At 38.8% G+C, this 18,175-nt stretch overlaps 1 protein-coding gene across 1 annotated transcript in view; it reads right to left on the bottom strand.

Annotated features, from left to right (window-relative positions):
* Nucleotides 1–18,175, bottom strand: part of RELN (reelin) — a 314,463-nt gene that overhangs the window by 148,298 nt on the left and 147,990 nt on the right. The window contains 2 exon segments of the mRNA XM_068402522.1: nucleotides 840–1,080; nucleotides 3,717–3,813. Of these exon segments, the coding sequence (XP_068258623.1) occupies nucleotides 840–1,080; nucleotides 3,717–3,813 (338 nt within the window).

Here is an 18,175-nt window from a genome sequence, read left to right on the forward strand (position 1 = left end):
TATGAGGTTCTGTGGGAAAAGGATGAGGACATAACCAACTTCTTACTGCCCTCAGTATTCAACATCTGTTTCCTGTGCAATTGTCAAAACCATTACCAGCATCATAAATGAACCCCAACATCAAAACTGCCTTTTTTTTTGTGAATGAAAAATGGGATGAAAACAGAAAGTCATCTGCTGTTCAACTTCTGTGTGCTTGGAAACATAGAAAGCAAGAATCCAACTGATTTCCAGATGTTGAACAATTCTGCATTTGAAGGAACTTTGTGCACAGAGATCTTGTAAGGCTCCTTACAAAGGTTGTATGATGTTGCTGGATCTCATATATCAAAACAGGATCTTAATGAAAAAGAGACTTTTAAGGAGCAGCCGCTACCTGAATGAATGCTGCAATGGAGATGTGATATTCACAGTGAGAAAAAGTGGGAACCCATAGTTTTTTGTGATGGTTTGTGATGAAGCAAGTAGTGGTAGCCAAAAAACATGAAGATAAACAAACAGGTAGATTTCAAAATATCCAAAGGAGAGAATTGAATTTGTTTCAAAAATATTGCACTGTTTTGCTAAAAGGAAGCTGTTTCGCATTTTCTGTTACATGATCTTTGACATGGCAGTATAAACTGTCATTTGGTTTTGGTCATGGCAGAGAAGTTGCATTGTTCTAGAAAGCCCCAGTGGGACAGAGAAGAGGTAAAAACAATATAAAAAAAAAAGCCCTATTCTAGAAGCAGATGGAGTGGCCTAAACACTCTTGTGTGTTCAGAGTTTGGTTAGATGTTACTGTTGTCTTCTACATACAAGAGTAATAATAACATTAAGCCATAGAAAATCAGACTAACCTTAACTGTGGCCCCAGGAAAGAAAAGCCAGTTGCCAGTATCCACAGGATCAAGATTATCTTCTAACACAACTTTTCTGTGAGCAGCATTTATAATTAGGATGTTGTCCAGTGCCCAACAGGCTTCATACACATCACCCGTGTGGACATAATCCTGTTTCCACTGAAAATGGACGTTTTCCCCTTTAGCATCTTCGGGAAGGTACAAGATGTGGATGATTGTGCTGACATTGGAAGGAGCGCTGAAAAACAATGATATGGAATTAGACCAAGTTTAAGCCATAGCCAGGAACACTTTTCCCTCATCTAACACGTTTATCAGGTGTGACACAGTTGTGCTGATGTCCCTTGTATGCTTCTATGGAGATCAGAAAATACCTGCCCTGAGGCAGAGTCCCACATGCCAGGCAGTGCACATACAGCCTGAACAGAAAGCCTTGCTTCAAACAAAGTGCAAGCTAAGGCAATAAACAACAGATCAGTGCAGATGTTTGGAGAGCAGGAAGAAAGAGCAGGGCAACATTCGTACTTGATGATGGTCACAGCTCCTTGGTGACTGGACATTACCAGGTATTTTGCAAGTATGGCCAAAAGGAAATGTTAAGGAAGTGTTTTAAAAAATAAGCTTTCACCAAAAGAAACTCCTCAATTCTGGGGCATCAGTCCCTCATAGATTCAGACAGAGCAGAGTGGCCGGAGGGGAAAGCTGGGAATTTTCTCTGACAAATGTGTCCTTCCAATCCCACATCCCTGCTGTCAGGCTAATTCTGTAGATCGGGAGGGCCAGGTTGCTTTTCTTTTCATGTTCTGCTTCAAAAACAATACAGAAGAAACAACCCACTTGTCCTCTTTCTTGAACTCTACTTCCCAGAGCTGTCCTCGGAGCTGTGAAAGGATTGAGGTTCATCGTTACTACTGGCAATGAAAGGAATGAGCTCTGTGTGCAAGGAAGGGATGCTGAGAATTACTATTTTTGTTTTTTTTTAGGCATCCAGCAAGGGGATTAGCTACATTCAAAACTCAGGCTGCAAGGAAGTACAAAGTTGGGGTTTGCAAGATGTCAGCTACTCAGTGTTGACACTGCCTTGGTAGTGGTGCTTTGGTGAGTTAATAGTTTGTCAGAGACAATCCAGACCCTTTAAGGAAAAAAGGCACCAATAGCTTGCTTATATACTAGAAAATAGAGAAACTTCTCTTTATAAAGCAAAACTTTAGAGAGTAGAGAAATGTTGAAAAGCAACTGTATTTGGCCCATATTCACACTGAGAACCTGCGCCCACAAATCACTCTGTACTTGCTAAATGTTATGTCTGTCACCTGCCACTGCAATGCTGCTCTGAGATGTCTTTGCTTCTCCCTGAGCCCCCACACAGCACTTGCCTTCCCTGAGAGACCCTTCCCCTCCCTCCTGGGAGTCCAGAGCTGAGATCCCACCGACACAACACCTTCCCTTCACAGTTGCTCTCCTGTCCCACCTCTCCCCAGTTCTCCCACCGTTCCCTGGAGCTGCATGTATTGCAGTGAAAGCCACCGAAGCACGTTCAAATAAATGCTGTAATTCACACGGACCACAGGAGAAACAAGCATCCTTTCATAATTCATCCTCTCCACTTTGCACCACACTGCTCTATTGACCTATTTCCTACTGCCTGCTCCAGCAGTCAAAGTTAAAGCAACACAGATCAAACTGTATATGCATTAACCTAAAAAAAACTTGGGTTTCAAGTGCTTGTGTTTGAACCTTCACAACTCCTAAGTTTCCTAGCTTGCAGAGCTATGAGAGTAACTGAACTGATGTTATGGACCAGGATGCATAATTTTGCATCAATTTGAGAAAAACAAAAGGTATTGAGTGGTTACTCTGAGGCAACTCCAGTGGCTACAGTGAAGTTACTCTTGCTCTATATTTTCAGAGATAAGAATTAGCATGATTTGTTTTACTAAAATTGTTCATAATTCGTGCCTTTGTCAATGAAATCATAATCCCACTCCCACAAGGAGTGGGAGGATGAGACACTGAAATCCACAGCCTTGCAGCGAGGGTTTTGCTTACTCATCAGAAATTAAGTAGCTTTTTGCTCTGCAAATTGTCTCAATGGACTGAAAATAGGCTCAAGCAAATCACCTGTGTGGCACAGACACTAAGGTAGCGCAGGAAGGTGGACTGAGATGCTGTGAGGACGTTACTATAAACGGCATTTTTTCTTCCCCAGTTGTACTTGTATAACTATGCATATATGCCAATGCACAAAGTACCTTTCCTAATATTGTTTAATAAAATCTTAGCTCTGCTCTCGTAGAAAAATCCATCTCCGACGCTGACTCTTTAAAGGTGTGCATATTGCAATAAAAGATTTTAAAATCCCCATTGATAATCTTTTGCGCTTTCCTGTAAACCAGTTTGTTTAAAAACAAGGCATAATTCACCATACTCTTATTATAAGAGTGTTAGGAGCCAAGTATTCATACCAAACTATAAACTATTTTTATTAAACATTTTATCCTACCAAAGTAGAAACTTGTAATGGTATAAATTATGGCTCTTGCTGACCTTAAAAGTGGTGCTAAAATGCAAAACTCATCAAAGTGTTGTTTTTTCAGGCACTTGAACATGCTGGTTATTGGAGTTGCATTTTAACTCTGAAGTCATTCTCTTCCTTACCTCCCACATCATCAATGGATGAAATTGTGATTCACCAAAGCCAGTGGCAGTTCTGCAATTAGCTTTAGTGACCATAATTTCACCCCTCATCTTTTAAAGTGTATGGACAAGTGAGAACTGAAAAGTTAACAATTAAAACAAGTTTTAAAAGAGCCAGGTGTAAACACCACCTGCTCAGCCGGAAAGCATGAAAATGATTAAAAAGCTGTAACAAACCTAATTTTCTCCAGCTGAGTCCAATCTGCAGAACTGTTCTTGCTGTAGGACACAGTGATGCTGGGATCTGAGTAACTAAAGCGACATGAACCCGATCCTGGGAAAAGCAATAAAATGAGAAGTGTTACGACACAACAAAGCAATAAATGATCCTCCAATAACCACGGTTGCAGACTGTGCCTTTATCACATCATCACTTCTCCTGATTTTAAAGCAATTTGATTGATGATAAAATTTCCTGTGATCTGTTGCTGAAGGTAAACACAAAATAATGCATGCTTTATGAGTCAGAAATAAAGTAGAAATGATAAATCACAGCAGTGCCATGTAATCTCTGCAAATTTCCCAGGGGAAGCCAAGTAAATTACTTGACACCCCCCACTGCAGGAAAAAACCCACCATATAATGTTTAAACAAAACCTTCTTATTAGAGAATAATCCCCATAGCTGAATTCCTAGGGAAAACAGTAGAAGACTGTTTTTCATATTACTATATAGAAAAAAAATTCCAGAACTAAAAATACAGTAAGTGACAGGAAAATGCATACAGAATTACTTGAGCCAAGGGCAAATGTGCTTTAGGAATTTAAAAGAATAATGATGTTACAAAATGAGATACTTTAAGGACGTCAGAAGAGAATTAAATTAAGAAATCATCCAATATACTCACTAGAGCCTATAATTAATAATAAACATTTGATGCTGATCTGGGAATCTCAGAACACTTTACAAAAATGAACTAATTAAGCCTTATGGCACCCCTGCAAGGTAGGGTAATATATTTACTTTTGATTTATAAAAGGGTGCCTTCTGGGTGTTGTCACAGAAGATGAGCTTAACAATTAATAAAGGGGACAGTCAAAATAACAAAAACTGGGACTGAAAAATTCAACCTAGAAAACATGATAAACAACCTGAGTGGTAATTAAATGCATTAAAAATACTATTTTTCCTCAGACACCAGCTAATTTATCCATCTTGGAAAATCCAACACCCAGTGAAACAGACAAATCCTAACCTGGGCTCCAAAGATGAAAATTCCTACTTCATAAGCATGTTGACATGTGAGATTCAAAGCAGCAGATATCGGCTACCTTCCATATTTAAGAGCAGCAGCTCTCAATTAAACAGCACCTCTGATGGCACCAGGATACTATTGAGTGAGTACCACAGCTCTGCCCACAGTAGGGGTATATGTAACGTGTGCTAAGAATAGTATGTTACGTTTATGCATGCTTCAGATATGTTCAGTCACACTGAAAATTGTGTGTATACATTTTATATATATATATAAATGTATATATATGTGTGGAAATAATATACATAGATGTAGAAACGGCTGACCATAAAATGCTATCATTTTCCAACTCAGGGTGCTTATTTTTATAATGAAATAAATGGCCTGATTAAAAAGGTGTTAACCACTTGGACAGGAGAACAGCTTACACATTTTAATGGGAACATATGTCATTAAGGACACTGCTTGCAGCCCCAGCTCCCCCGGGGCAGCTCACGTTCGCAGCTCTCAGTTCTACAGAACTCCTTTTCTACCCTGAGATACGCATCGCGTATCGCTGACGGGGGAAAAACACCCCAAAACACAGGATGAAATCCTGCCTCTGTAATTTTGCCTGACACACCAACTAGCATCCTGGAAATGACCCACAAAGTTGCTTTCTTCTATCTTTTGCTAAATTGTGAATAGAGAGGCAGATACTTCTGAGATGCTCCAGCTGTGTGCGGTACGTTCAGCTGGTCTGACACGTATTCTTGCTGTAACGAGGCACAGAATAATTAATATTGCAAAGGCAGCAGGACTTTGAATTACCAACCATGTACCCAAAATGACTACAAAGCAACTGTCTGGTTATATTTTACTGACAAGGCATTTTATTTCTATCATATTAAAACCAAATGATGTCAGGAAAAGCCTTTACATTTCATATTTGCCCATCTGCTGAGACGGTCTACTTTACTGAGTGGCATCTGCTGTCGGTTTCTACTTCTCTGGCATTTAGGAGTTCCAACCCTTAATCACACTCGTTCTTTTTATTTCAGGAGAATTCAGTTCAAAAAAATCAATGAATTTCAGCCAGTTTAACCACTTTGGCTGGCCAGAGGCTGTGAGGTAAAACAGCAACATACTGAGTTTTCTGTTAGACAGAAATTAAAGCAACATAAACAGTAAAAATAACGAGCAATATAGACTTTATAACGTGCCATTTCAGTTATTGATACAATCAACTTTTGGTACAGTGCTCTAAAACAAAGCCAAGACCAAATATGATGCTAAAAAAAGAGGAGAAGGCCATATTTGCTGCCCATGCTGTAAAGACGATAGGAAATGAGTGTTCCCTGTCAGTACGATCAATATGAAAAATGTTGTCTGTTAAATCTGAACACCCTCAAACTAGGCAATGAAGATCAAAGTTATTACTTAAAAGAAATCAGTCCATTGAAAAAGGGCTTTGCTAGGTAGACATGGTATTTCACTTTTGTTGTTGGAAAGGGAGCAACAGAGACAGAATGAAAAGAGGAAAGACAAGCGCTGGGTTTTATTATTGTTTAATAAGCAGAACGGGTTTTATTAAGATAAAATTAGTTTGGAAAAGTCATCAAGGTCAATGTAAGTAGCAGTTACTGGCTGTGATGACAAATGTGTTTTTATGTTCCTGACTCAAAATCATAAAATAGCAAGATTATTTATAATTTAAGTATCTAATTCTGTAAAACTCAAGCTGATAATAAAAAAAATGAAATTCATCTATTTGAAAAAATCATCAACAAGGTTCATGCATTATTCTTTGCCATTTGAACCATCTTTTTTAAATATACAGGCAGCACATGGATCTGGTGCTTGCATCGTTTACAAAACCAATATTTGTCCTAGCTTACATTAAGAGTTTCTTCCCAAGAAGAGGGAGGAAGGTGAACATACAGCTGCACTCCAGGACAGGGTTTACTGGGATGGTGTTGAAAGCCACTGGCTTTCAATATAATTTTCAATATTACTTTCAATATTACTATTACTTAATACTATTATTATTGCTCCATATTACTATTATTCCAGCAATCCTAAACTAGGATTATTTAAATTATTTTGTAGAAATCTGCAGTTTGGCTGTTTGCCTCTAGCTTGACCAGCAAAGCTATACTCTGACTTTGCAAACAAATAGATGATCAAAATTCAAGTAGTAACATAGCAGGAACTGAGGGCAAGTTCAGCCGCGGAATGGATGTGTCCTTCACGCTGCTTCTAGAGATGACAATAAACAGTTTGTCAGCTCTGAGCAGAGCAGCGGGGGCAGGATGTCATGCTGTAAATCTTCATACCCTCCCGTCCTCCAAAGAAAAAGTTGTACAAGATGACATAAAACCTTTTGAATGAGATTAGCATAGGCTTGTTTTAAAGCAAGAATGCCCAGGTTTTGAATTAGCCATGAAAACGGGTAATAAAACCAGCACAATGATTACCATAAAGAAGTCTACTTTAGTAAATTACTGCATTAGAGGAGAAAAATGTTGTTTTTTTCTCTTACGCTGAGTATGTCACAGCAAACCTGATGCCTTGGTGAGGTTATTGCTAGCTAAATCTGTCTAAGAGTTAGGGTTATACTTTCAATATGTCTATATATATCTATATATCCACCCTCCCTGGGCGGCCTGTGCCAGTGCTCTGGCACCCTCACAGCAGAGAAGGTTTTCCTCATATTCAGATGGAACTTCCCATGGTTGAGTTTGTGCCTGTTGCCCCTTGTCCTGTCACTGGGCACCACTGAGAAGAGCCTGGCCCCATCCTCTTGACACCCATCCCTGCAAACATTCAAGGTCAGGTTGGACGGGGCTCTGAGCAACCTGATATAGTTGAAGATGTCCCTGCTCATGGCACATGGGTTGGACTAGATGGCCTTTAAAGGTCCCTTCCAACCCAAAATATTCTATGATTCTATGATTTGAGGTGAGGGGACCAAACCAACCCTCAACCAAGAATACCTGATTTTTTTCTTTACAGATATATATAGGCAAATTTGTCCTTGGATTTCAGGAACAAAGTATTTTTCTCCTTTGGAGTTATTTTACTCCTTTTAATAGGCTTCTAGCTGAAGTTCACAGACTTCTAAAACTTTTGCAAAAAAGCTAAAGTAGAGACAACCTTCATGGATTTAATTTTAAATGATACATTTGAAGCTCAGGCAGCGATTTAGCCTGTTGTCAAAAACAATGAGCAGCTTCTGTTATAAAACCCAGCTATTTTCATATACTGAATATTCTGAAACACTAATTTATTTGGCTTGCACTTTATGTGCCTGGATTTTGCCCCAAGGCAAATTTCAATAAAATAAAATTTGCTCAAAGTTGAATCCAGACACTGATGCTAACAGGGGAAGGTTTTGACTGGCAGAGCATGGGAATGCTAAACAGCTCCTGACCGCTGATTTGTTAATTCTACCTAAACCAAATAGGACAGCATAGAACAGGGAAACCAAAGCATGCTTCTCATTTGCTTTGCTGCTTGTTTCGGAGGATCTGTAACCCATAGCCAGGACCTGACTAGCACCAACCACATGCAACATGTCCAGCTGAGACAGTCAAGACTTTTTTGCCTTTTTTTTTTGTAAGTCTTGTTAAGCTGATTTTGGTTTCCTTCAAAGCCATCTAAAGTACTAGTGAATATTTTACGCACCTTGTTTTTTAAAATATCATGTAGGTAGAAGTACCTGGAGCATAATATTTCAGGAGAGATGTTATGAAGGCCCTTCATATCAGGTATTTGTATCCAGGTATTCAGTTATTTGTATCCAGGCTGACAATGGCAGGCAAAATTAATTCTCGCTATGGCTTTGCCTCCAACTGTGTCAGATTTACAGAAACCCACATCATACGGCTGTTGATGTCCGAGATTTAAAAACACTAATTAGAAGCTGGTGTTTTGCTGAGATAAAACTGCGTGCCATCTGCAAGGGAAGCAATATTTTGCTCCTTGTAGACTGTGACGTCCTCCGCCTCTTGACAACCTCTTGATAGTTCCTGCAAGTGCTTCTGTGGATAAGCAGATGAGATATCTAATGTTGGCTTTAAGGAAAATGAGTCTAATGTGGAACAGCGCAAGAAAAATTCACAGAAAAAATTGTAGAAGGGTTTGAATTGTGTCCTGACTGCAGCCTGAAAAACAAAAGGGAGCTGAAAAGAATCTCATTTATCTAATGCTAGAAGATTGCTTTTATTCATTTTCCTAATGTGATGAATAATGATTAGTGTTTGCTAAGGATTATGATTTGCTGATATCACTTGGATCAAGCCAAACTGGATAGTATAAATTACTGGTGGACAAATTTGGCTGGCTTGCTAATAGTTTTTTTCTAAATTAATAAACCCTACAGTCTGGTACAATGAATGCTCCGTGGATCCTATTTTTTTTTTAGGTGTATGTTTATATTGGCTTCGAATCAAGAACCAGATGATTTTAACCATGTTAAAAGATGGAATAGCTTGTGCTGGATATACCAGAAGCACTGGTACAAAAATATAGAACTCACTGTTCGTCCCATTCTGCCTCTGAGAACTTCCTCAAGAGATCACAAGAGCATTTTAATTTTTCCTTGAAGCCACAACTCTGAATTTAGTTACAAGTATGATTTTTAATTATGACATATTTTAGATCTTTAGACTGTTTTTTCAAAACTGTGTCTTTGTTTATAGAACAGGTTCAGAGTACAAATAAGTATTTAAAGTGTAAATAATCTTCAAATTAAAAACTGTAAGAATTGTATTCTATTTTTTAATTTTAGTCTATCTTTTCATAGAAATAATTAAGTATTTTTGTTACTAGGTACTTTTTCCTCCCTTGTGAGAAAAGGATTTTGACTATTCGTGCCCTGGTGTGTGTTCTGATAAACAATCTGAAATAAATACCTGACACAAGAAAACAAAAATGTCAATGGTGTTTGCCTTTGGTAAAAATCAGATCTACTCTAGCTTTAGTGAGAACTATGATTTTTTTAAATGCAAAGTCTCAACTATTTATTTTCAGCAGGTTTCAGAGAGCAGCTAACTTTTGTTCCACTGACAGCTTTAGGGTATAGTTCCATTTTGGAAATGCTGAATAGTTAGATCTACATAAAAATAAAGGCTTGACAAGCATGCTAAAAGCCTCCATCATAACACTGTAAAAGATAAGAAGAATAATTAGTAAATAAATTTGATAAAAAATAATCATCAGGACTTCAGAAATGAAGTCCTAAAAATTAATCGGAGATCAAACCCCGAGTGGATGGGGCCCTGAGTGAGCTGCCCTCGCCCAGAGGGTGGTTGGAGAGTGGGGGGAGCACTGGAGCAGGTGACCTCCCATGGTCCCTTCCCACCCACCTCCTTCCCAGTAACAGTGAACGTACTTTTTATGAATTAATGCAACTAATTTCCTTTAGATGAGAAGTCAGTCTGAGGAAATACTTATGTGGCTCAACTTCCTCTTAGTCTATTTATATTCAGAGATATGATGTGCTTCCTGTGCTCACGCAGATTTGTTCTCTTCTATGGACAAGATCAGATCATAATTCATATTGCTTTTTGTGCTGAGAACATCAAGGAGAGAAAAATAAGCCAGGCAGAAAGCTGTATTTCCCTTATGCCAGTTTCCAGTTTATTCTGATGTAAAGATGCTCAGCTATTTATAGCGTGTCCTTCTGAAATACAGCCAGCAGGTATGTGCTTGCGTCATGTGTCCGTTCCCAAATAAATAATTAAAGGATGCTTCTAAATTTAACCACGTTCTTAAGTGCGCTAACATCATATAGAGCACCTTGCTGAAGGCAAAGTGAGTGAACTTGTTAAGACCTGGATGTTCTGGACACCCAGTAATTACAGCTACTGAAACAATAATATCATTCACTCCTCAGAAACACTCTTACAGTGGTTCTTGGATGTCTGACCAAGTAGTAAGGCCTGTGCTCAGTAAGCATTTTCTATTTGTATATCGATATTGCATGCTTCAGCGTTATTGCCATTAAGTGCCTAATGTCAGATTATGTGGAGATCGTCTAAGTGAGAGGATGACCTTTCAATGAAGCTGGGTAAAATTTAAATTACAGCATCTTAAACTTAAAGTAGTTCAGTAGCACACTAATATGTATCAATAAGTAGAAAGAGACATTTTGTTTAACTCTGTTTAGCAGCCTGGGTCAGCTGTGTAGGTCAATAATCAAGAAAATAAGGTGATGATAAGGGTATTAAAATAGTGCAGGAAGGTACATGATGTTTTATTTAGATCCCTACAGCCAGTTCATTCTAGAGAGGCAGCAGAAAACATGCATTGGTCCCCAGAACTGCTCTGTAAAAGGAGGTATCTTGAATATAAGGATTTGAAAGTCCTTTCCTTGCCTGCTTTAACAAAATTCAAAATTTCCCTGGCACCAAGAATATTTGGGAAATATTTTTTCTCAATCCAAGTCCTGAGCTGAGTTGTCTCTTTTCTGAAACCCTACAAAACTGGTTGCCTGCCTTTAACTTTATGTGTGGATAGATAATAATTGGTTTGGTGAAAGCTTTTTTTTTGCAGTTCCTGATGGGCTTTTCTATTTTTATCTGCTTTTGCTTTCATGGAAACCCCCTCCCTCCCCCACTGGAGAGAGACCCAGGGGTGTTTTGCTGAGCTGGGGGCTTCCCTGTTACCCACCCCCCCATCCAGGAACTGCAGATGCTTTGTTGTTTGAGTTAATTCAAAAATGGACAATTTTAATCATACAAAAGTGTTATCCTCATACAATGATATGAGCAGGATTAAGATGAAAGTCAGTCTGTAATCCAGCATTTATTTGCAGCAACCAATTCAGTAATAGCCCACACTCGACCGCGAGGCAGTGGCTCAGCCACCTGCCTGGCTCTGAATCCTGAGGCTCTCTATCTTTTCTGCTTCTCTCCTTATAGTAAATCTGTAACGCTTACAGTTTAATTCCTAACAGTGACAGAGAAGCCCTGGTACAGAAGTAATAAAGACAATATTTCATGGTAACCTTGGGCTAGCCAAAACAACACAGATCATCTTGCCACAAGGCCGTTAAAATGTCTTTCAAATACAGCATTAACTTTAAACCCAGGTTTCAATCTAGGCATTATCTAGGCAGCCCCTCTTGTATAACTCAGCAAAATCAATAAACACCACCTAACGTTTCCACATGCTATGTAAAGTGTGCTAGATGATGTTACTTACCTGTCTTATTCTTTCACATTAGACGTAATTTATAACCTGTCCCTCAACACTTTGCCATCAGGAAGGTGAAACTAGGAGGTTTTATGTCAGGCAATAGCAAATGGCAATTTGGGTGGCAAGTCAAAAACCTTAATATTGTTTTTACCAGGTGGGAAATGGGAAATGAAGCAAGCAGAAGAAATGCAGAATGATGAATGACACCGATTTCAGCATTTAATTATATCAAATTCTCAAGCTTTTTCCTAACTTATAGAACAAATGAGGACAAAACAGCCTGGGGGTTCAGATACACTCGGTGCTCTGTTCTCATTGCTTAGAGGGGACTGGATTTGCATATTGCAACAATCAAGCTTCATTTCATAATCCTAATTTCTTATGGACATTAGTGCTTTGAATTACCTATTGTAAAAACTTGGTTTATGCATTCTTTAAGCTCAGTTGAGACAGGGTTCTAACACAATTTTAGTAGTCGGTTTTCTGGCAATGAAATCCTTTAGAACCTCATGCCATCCCAGAAGTGCTCCACATTTGCCTAATGCAAGAACATCTATGTGTCCTGTGGCCACCAGAACTGGCCACCCTCTTCCCTGTTGCTGCCACTATCAACACAACAATATGGACATGCCATGCATGCACAGCAAACCTGGTGGCTCCCGAAAGGCACTGGAGCAGGAGAAATTTGGGTGACTGAAGGAAATCATCCATGCAGGTGACCAAGTGAAGGAGGTGGCTCAACATGCCCAAAACATTTGGCACCACAGTTTCTTCCATGAGGTTTTTTGTGTTCAGCTAACAAGATAGCGAGGGATTTAAAAGACCAAATACTCTTCCATGCTGAATTCAGCAGGGGCTTATTTTTGACTTTGATATTTCTCTAGAGATATGTGAGTGAATTTTCATAGCAATTCTGAACGAAATTGCTCATGTCTGTCCAGTTCTGCTGAGGGCAAGCTCAGTGCTACCTCATGAAATGGCTGTTACAGCATTTGTCAGTCATCTGATAGCTTCTGCTAATTGTAAAACTGACTAAACAAAACTGGAAATTAAGAGAAAATGATCAGAAATGGTTCCTCTCAGCCAAAGCTAAGGCCTATTTAACAAAACATGTTTGGATGTGTGAATTTCAATCAAGTGGTCTGAATCTAAGCAGAGGATAAATAGATGACACAAAAGCAGTACCGTCAATATAACAGCTGCCACCAGAACTGAATTAAAGCCTGATAAAAATACAAATTATAAGTGTCTTCAGACTGTTACATGGGGCCAAATGCAGTCATTGCTGTTCACATGGCTCAGCCAAGTGGAGTTGAGACATTTCTGGCAGGAAGGAGAAGGAATCACCATCCTGTGCAGATGCTCTGCAGAGCCCTCCAGATGCTACTCTAGGGGACAGCCTGGAGGGACTGCTCTTTCCTCCACAGAAACGCAGGGAGGTCAGTGAATCAGCTGCACTATTTATGTAATTAGATAATTTTTGTAAGATTATTTTTTGTCCATCACAGTCTTCTATTTGCTGAGGTTAGTAGGGAAGTAAATGTGTTTTCTGAAGCACAGAAGCTTGGCAGGTAAGGACTAACCCCCAAAGGGCACATTCAACAATTCTGATAATTATTATTAATAATAATAATAAAATAATAATATTCTGTAGTTTGAATATGCATCAGGGCAAAAAATAAATATTTCCATTATCTACACAATCAATTACATTTTATAATTTAATTCTGCAAGACTCACACTGGTAACAAAGTAAAATGCCACTACAAAAATGAAGGAAAAAAACAAAGCCCGAAAAAAAATTGCATTTTTTTTACTAAAGGTTATAAACACTATCTGTGCTTTGTCTTCACCAAACATCAGAGATCCTTAGCCCATGAATTTGCTCAGCAAAACAGCTCTCATGCAGACCCTGGTGACCTTAGTAGTTCAGGAAGAGTAATAGAGGCTGCTGGGTTAATGATTCACTAACCTGATGTCTTGGGGCAAGGCAGAGCATGACATGAAAACCCTTTCGGAACCATTATGTCAAAGATCTGTATCCAAATCAATGACCCTTACTCATATGCTAATCAAAAGCAATCAATAGCATATTTTAAATTATTTTGTCCATTACACTTACAGAGGACTGTGAAATCAGACTGCATTAAAAAATAGACTGTAAATAAACTAAGCCACATGGAAGTTCTTGGTACGTGTATTGCACATGCACCTCACCTCAAAAAAAAAATGACAGTATAAATATAAAGTCATCACAGGTAACATAATTACTCTTCAGTTAAGTACAGCTGTGGTCTGATGGATTTAAAAAACTCAAGAAATTTGAAGTGAAGGCAGAGGTAATTACTCAAGCAGAAAATAAAGTTGCAAGAGTGGAAAGTGTGTTGAACAAGACGCTGTTGGATAAATTATTAGATTTGTTGCTGGTTTTAATGATTATATGGTAAGATTGTTGATGAAATATTTATGCATGTAAAAGCAGAAAGTTTAGCATTTTGTTTCCTTTTGGGGAAGACAGAAAATATGGACAAAGGGGGTACCACTGAAAGAAGATCACCTGAATAATGCCTCTACAGATAGGTGTTGCTTGTGTTTGTAATAAATTAGTTTTATTCATATAGAACCTTGTAGGTTTTATCCCTGTTAAATATTGTAAGATAAAGCATCAATAAACTTGCTCATCTGGTGGATGTTTAGACAAAATAACCTGGAACAATGGAAGGGGCAATAGCAACATATGGCAGAGAAGTGACTGAACGATGTGAAAGAAATTACCCCAGAAGCAGAAGGAGAAAGAGGCCATTCTTACTCTACAAATAAGGTCCAAATTATTCTGGTTCCAGACCAATGTGCAGACATGAATGACCCTTCTTTTGGGTAATACCTACTGGGATTTTCCTGAGAGGACAGAGTCCATCTGGCAAAACCACAAAGCACTCTCCCAGATTAATACCTATCACTAAAATCCCACATTGAAAAACTGTGTTTTCAATGAAGATTGATGTGCTAGATACATGGTTTTTTTCATGTCAAGTCTGGTTTCTAGCAATAGCAGGGACTAACCATATGATCCATGCAGCAAAAATACCTAAGGAATTTCCAGTGTCAAGACTGTTGGTTGTCCAGGCACTGAAGATCCCCTTTGCTCATGCATCCCGCATCTTCAAGTCTTTTACGTTTACAGTGAATAATGCTCTCAGAGAGCGGCACCTCTTTTGCCAGCTCAGCAGTACTCTCAGTGCCCACCAGAACTTTAGGGACAGAATTTTATTATTTTATTTATTGCAGGAAGAGTTATTCTGCATCATACTGAGTTTCTTACAAAATGTTTCATTTGTCCCAGTGAACATACACTCCAACTTTTTCAAGTACGCCATGGTCTTCTCACTTTAAAGCTGAAGTATAAAAACTGTGGCAAGTCCTGAACAACATGTAGCTGTAACAAACTTTCTGTACATCCTTTTCTTCATGCCAGGAATTCTGGCATGATCACCACTAAGCTAACATAAAGGCACCTCAGAAGATTGCATTAAGCATAAAACAAAAGAAAGATTACAGTTAACTTTTCTTGATATGGCATGGGCATGGGCACTGATGGATTTCAAGCTTTACCTCACATTTCTTGATTTCTAAATAAGATTTTACATACTTTCACAATTTCCTTTTTATATTAGCTGTCTCTTAAGTTCACTGTAGTCCTTTGTAGGATAATTAAATGATGCTTCTATAAAAGCAGTGATTCCAGCACAAGATCCCAATGAATAAGAAAGCAAATCATCCCTGTCAGAATGTGCTGTTCCTGTGTATCAGATAGCAGTGTGCAGAACTGATAACAGTGAGCTGCTGAGAGATTTCATTCTTAGGGGTTCATGCAAATTGGTTTTTTTTGCTTCAGTACCATATTAAGTGGCACCTTTTGCATTTCATTTCAAATTCTCTTTTCCATGAAACCGAAGCCAATGCTACAGACATGAAATGACCATAACTCAGCTAAAATCAATTAGGGAAAGATGGTTTATGACTAGAATAAAATTGAAAAAAATTGTAATTCATGTATTTGCCTAGAAAGGTAGTTTTGAGGTTTGAAAGTAGGGATTAATGATTGACCCCCAATAAAATCTGTTAGATTTGGGAACCCAGTTTTCCCAAATGTTCTTTATCATGATTTTGTGGAAGAGAGAGTCCAAGCCCAAGCTTTTTCTCCAAATAAAGCAAAAAAACTTTTGGACCTTTGGCTAGTTCTTTGTTTGCAAGACTGATGGCTTGGTCTTTAAAAAATGGAGCTGAAGTGCCAAATGTTTGAAATGTTTGAAGATGTATTCCCTCTCAGAAGATATTTTTTAACTTAAAAGAAAGCCCTTTCTTCCCAAATCAATTTTGATTTAATGTAAAATAGTAGGGGGTTTAGATTTTTTTAGAAAATTAGGAGGAGGGAGGCAGAATTGCTAATTTGCTCTAGTAATAAGAGAGGATCTTTGTGATAAGGGCATAAAAGTTGAAAGGAAAGCAATTTTAAAGTAGGATCTGCCTTACAAACATTTTGTATTTTCCAGTACATGATATTGTCAAAGTCACCCTGTTCTCAGAGGAGTGTTCAAGAATTTTTACATTACAAATCTGAAGAGCTGGAGTTTACCTTGTCAAGTTATTCCCATTTTCAAATGTTGTTTAACAGCCAAAAGTGATCTAGCAGTACTAAGATATAAGGAGAGCGCTATGGAACCAAGTTTTTCAAGGCAATGTAATATTTTCCATTAACAATTTTCATGTTGTGACTGCTCTGAGGAGCACCTGCCTTGGAGGCCATGTTGACTGTCGGTGTTCGTCTTCAGCTTGGTGTTTGACTCAGAGGTAGTGCAGAGGAAGGAGGGATGGAAAGAGCCTGCCAATGCTTAATGCCCCACGCAGAGCATGCACAGCCCCCATACACCACAGCCACGGGAGCATATGCTTGAAGAGGACACCCCAGGAACAACGCATGAGCAGAACCGCTTGCACACTTCACACCTTGGCATCGCTCCCTTAAAGCCTTTCCTCCTCTCCTTATGGGATTTCATGGCTCTCTTTCTTCCTGTGTTTAGCTCAGTTGCTGATCTCTCAGTACTATGAGTCACCTTCCATCATAAAGGCCTTCGTGAATGACAGATCATGTTCATCCCTGGAGAAGTCCAGGGATGTAGCTAAGGGGAACAGCCTGAACTTTGGAGTGAGAAATAGAGAATATTTCAGCTAATGAATCAGAATAACACTGTGTGGCAACTGAATCTGAAGGCTTTTTTGCGATATCCTGCAATCCCAAGCTGTTGAATTGGATGTTCTGGTCTGACAGAGCCCAAAGGCATTGCTTTAAATATCTCAATTAACAATCCCGCTGAACATTAAGGAAACTGCTAGATTTTGCCTTTCGCATGTCAACGTTTGGCCTTGGAGAAACGTAGCCATGGATGATTAAGACACCTGAAATAACCGAAATTTTCCACACACTTGGGCAGAGGGAGCATGAATGTAATCACCCCAGCCCTGGATCTAAAGGCAATGCCACCAGCTCTGTGTGGCTCCAAGCGAATGCTGCATGGCAGACAAGTTGTTCTCACTCAGAAAGGATATTGCACATTAATGTTGTCCTGTGTGCTGAATAGGACTTACTAATTATATTTTGATCCTAATTAAGCCTTCATCTTCAGTGCTCCTTTTCAACCCTGTTGCCCTTTAAAGGGCAAGACTACCAAATAGGTGGTACATGAAGGAAAAGACACAGAATATCAACTACTGAAAAATTCACTAGGGTATTACCCTTCCTGACCACACAGTTTAAAAGGATCTGGGATTTACAGTGAAATCAGGACCATTTTTTTTGCTTCATTTCCCAGTCCTCACCTGCTTATATACCTGCAAACACAAAATTCCATCTGATAATTAGTGGTGAGAGAAATCAAAGGGTATGCACTTTAATGTGGCCAAAGCTAGGTGATGAATTTAATATAAAGATACCCCCATAAGATTAGAGCTTAAGCTATTCTGCGGTCCATAGAAAGTGTTAAACATTCTTTAAAAAAAGGCAATTCCCTTGGATGAATCCCTAAATAGGGTTATGATTAAATCGGACATTTGGGAATAAGCTGGAAACTGGCAAATGCCTAGTTTAGATTTATGATTTGAAAGCCAAGTACTGCTGAGCTCAGCAGCAGTCCCCCGGCTCACACCGGTTTTTATCAGTTACAAAACCAATCTGCACTGTATTTCAAGTCTAATATAGGCA

This window comes from Nyctibius grandis, chromosome 5 (assembly GCF_013368605.1).
Source record: "Nyctibius grandis isolate bNycGra1 chromosome 5, bNycGra1.pri, whole genome shotgun sequence".
NCBI lineage: Eukaryota > Metazoa > Chordata > Aves > Nyctibiiformes > Nyctibiidae > Nyctibius > Nyctibius grandis.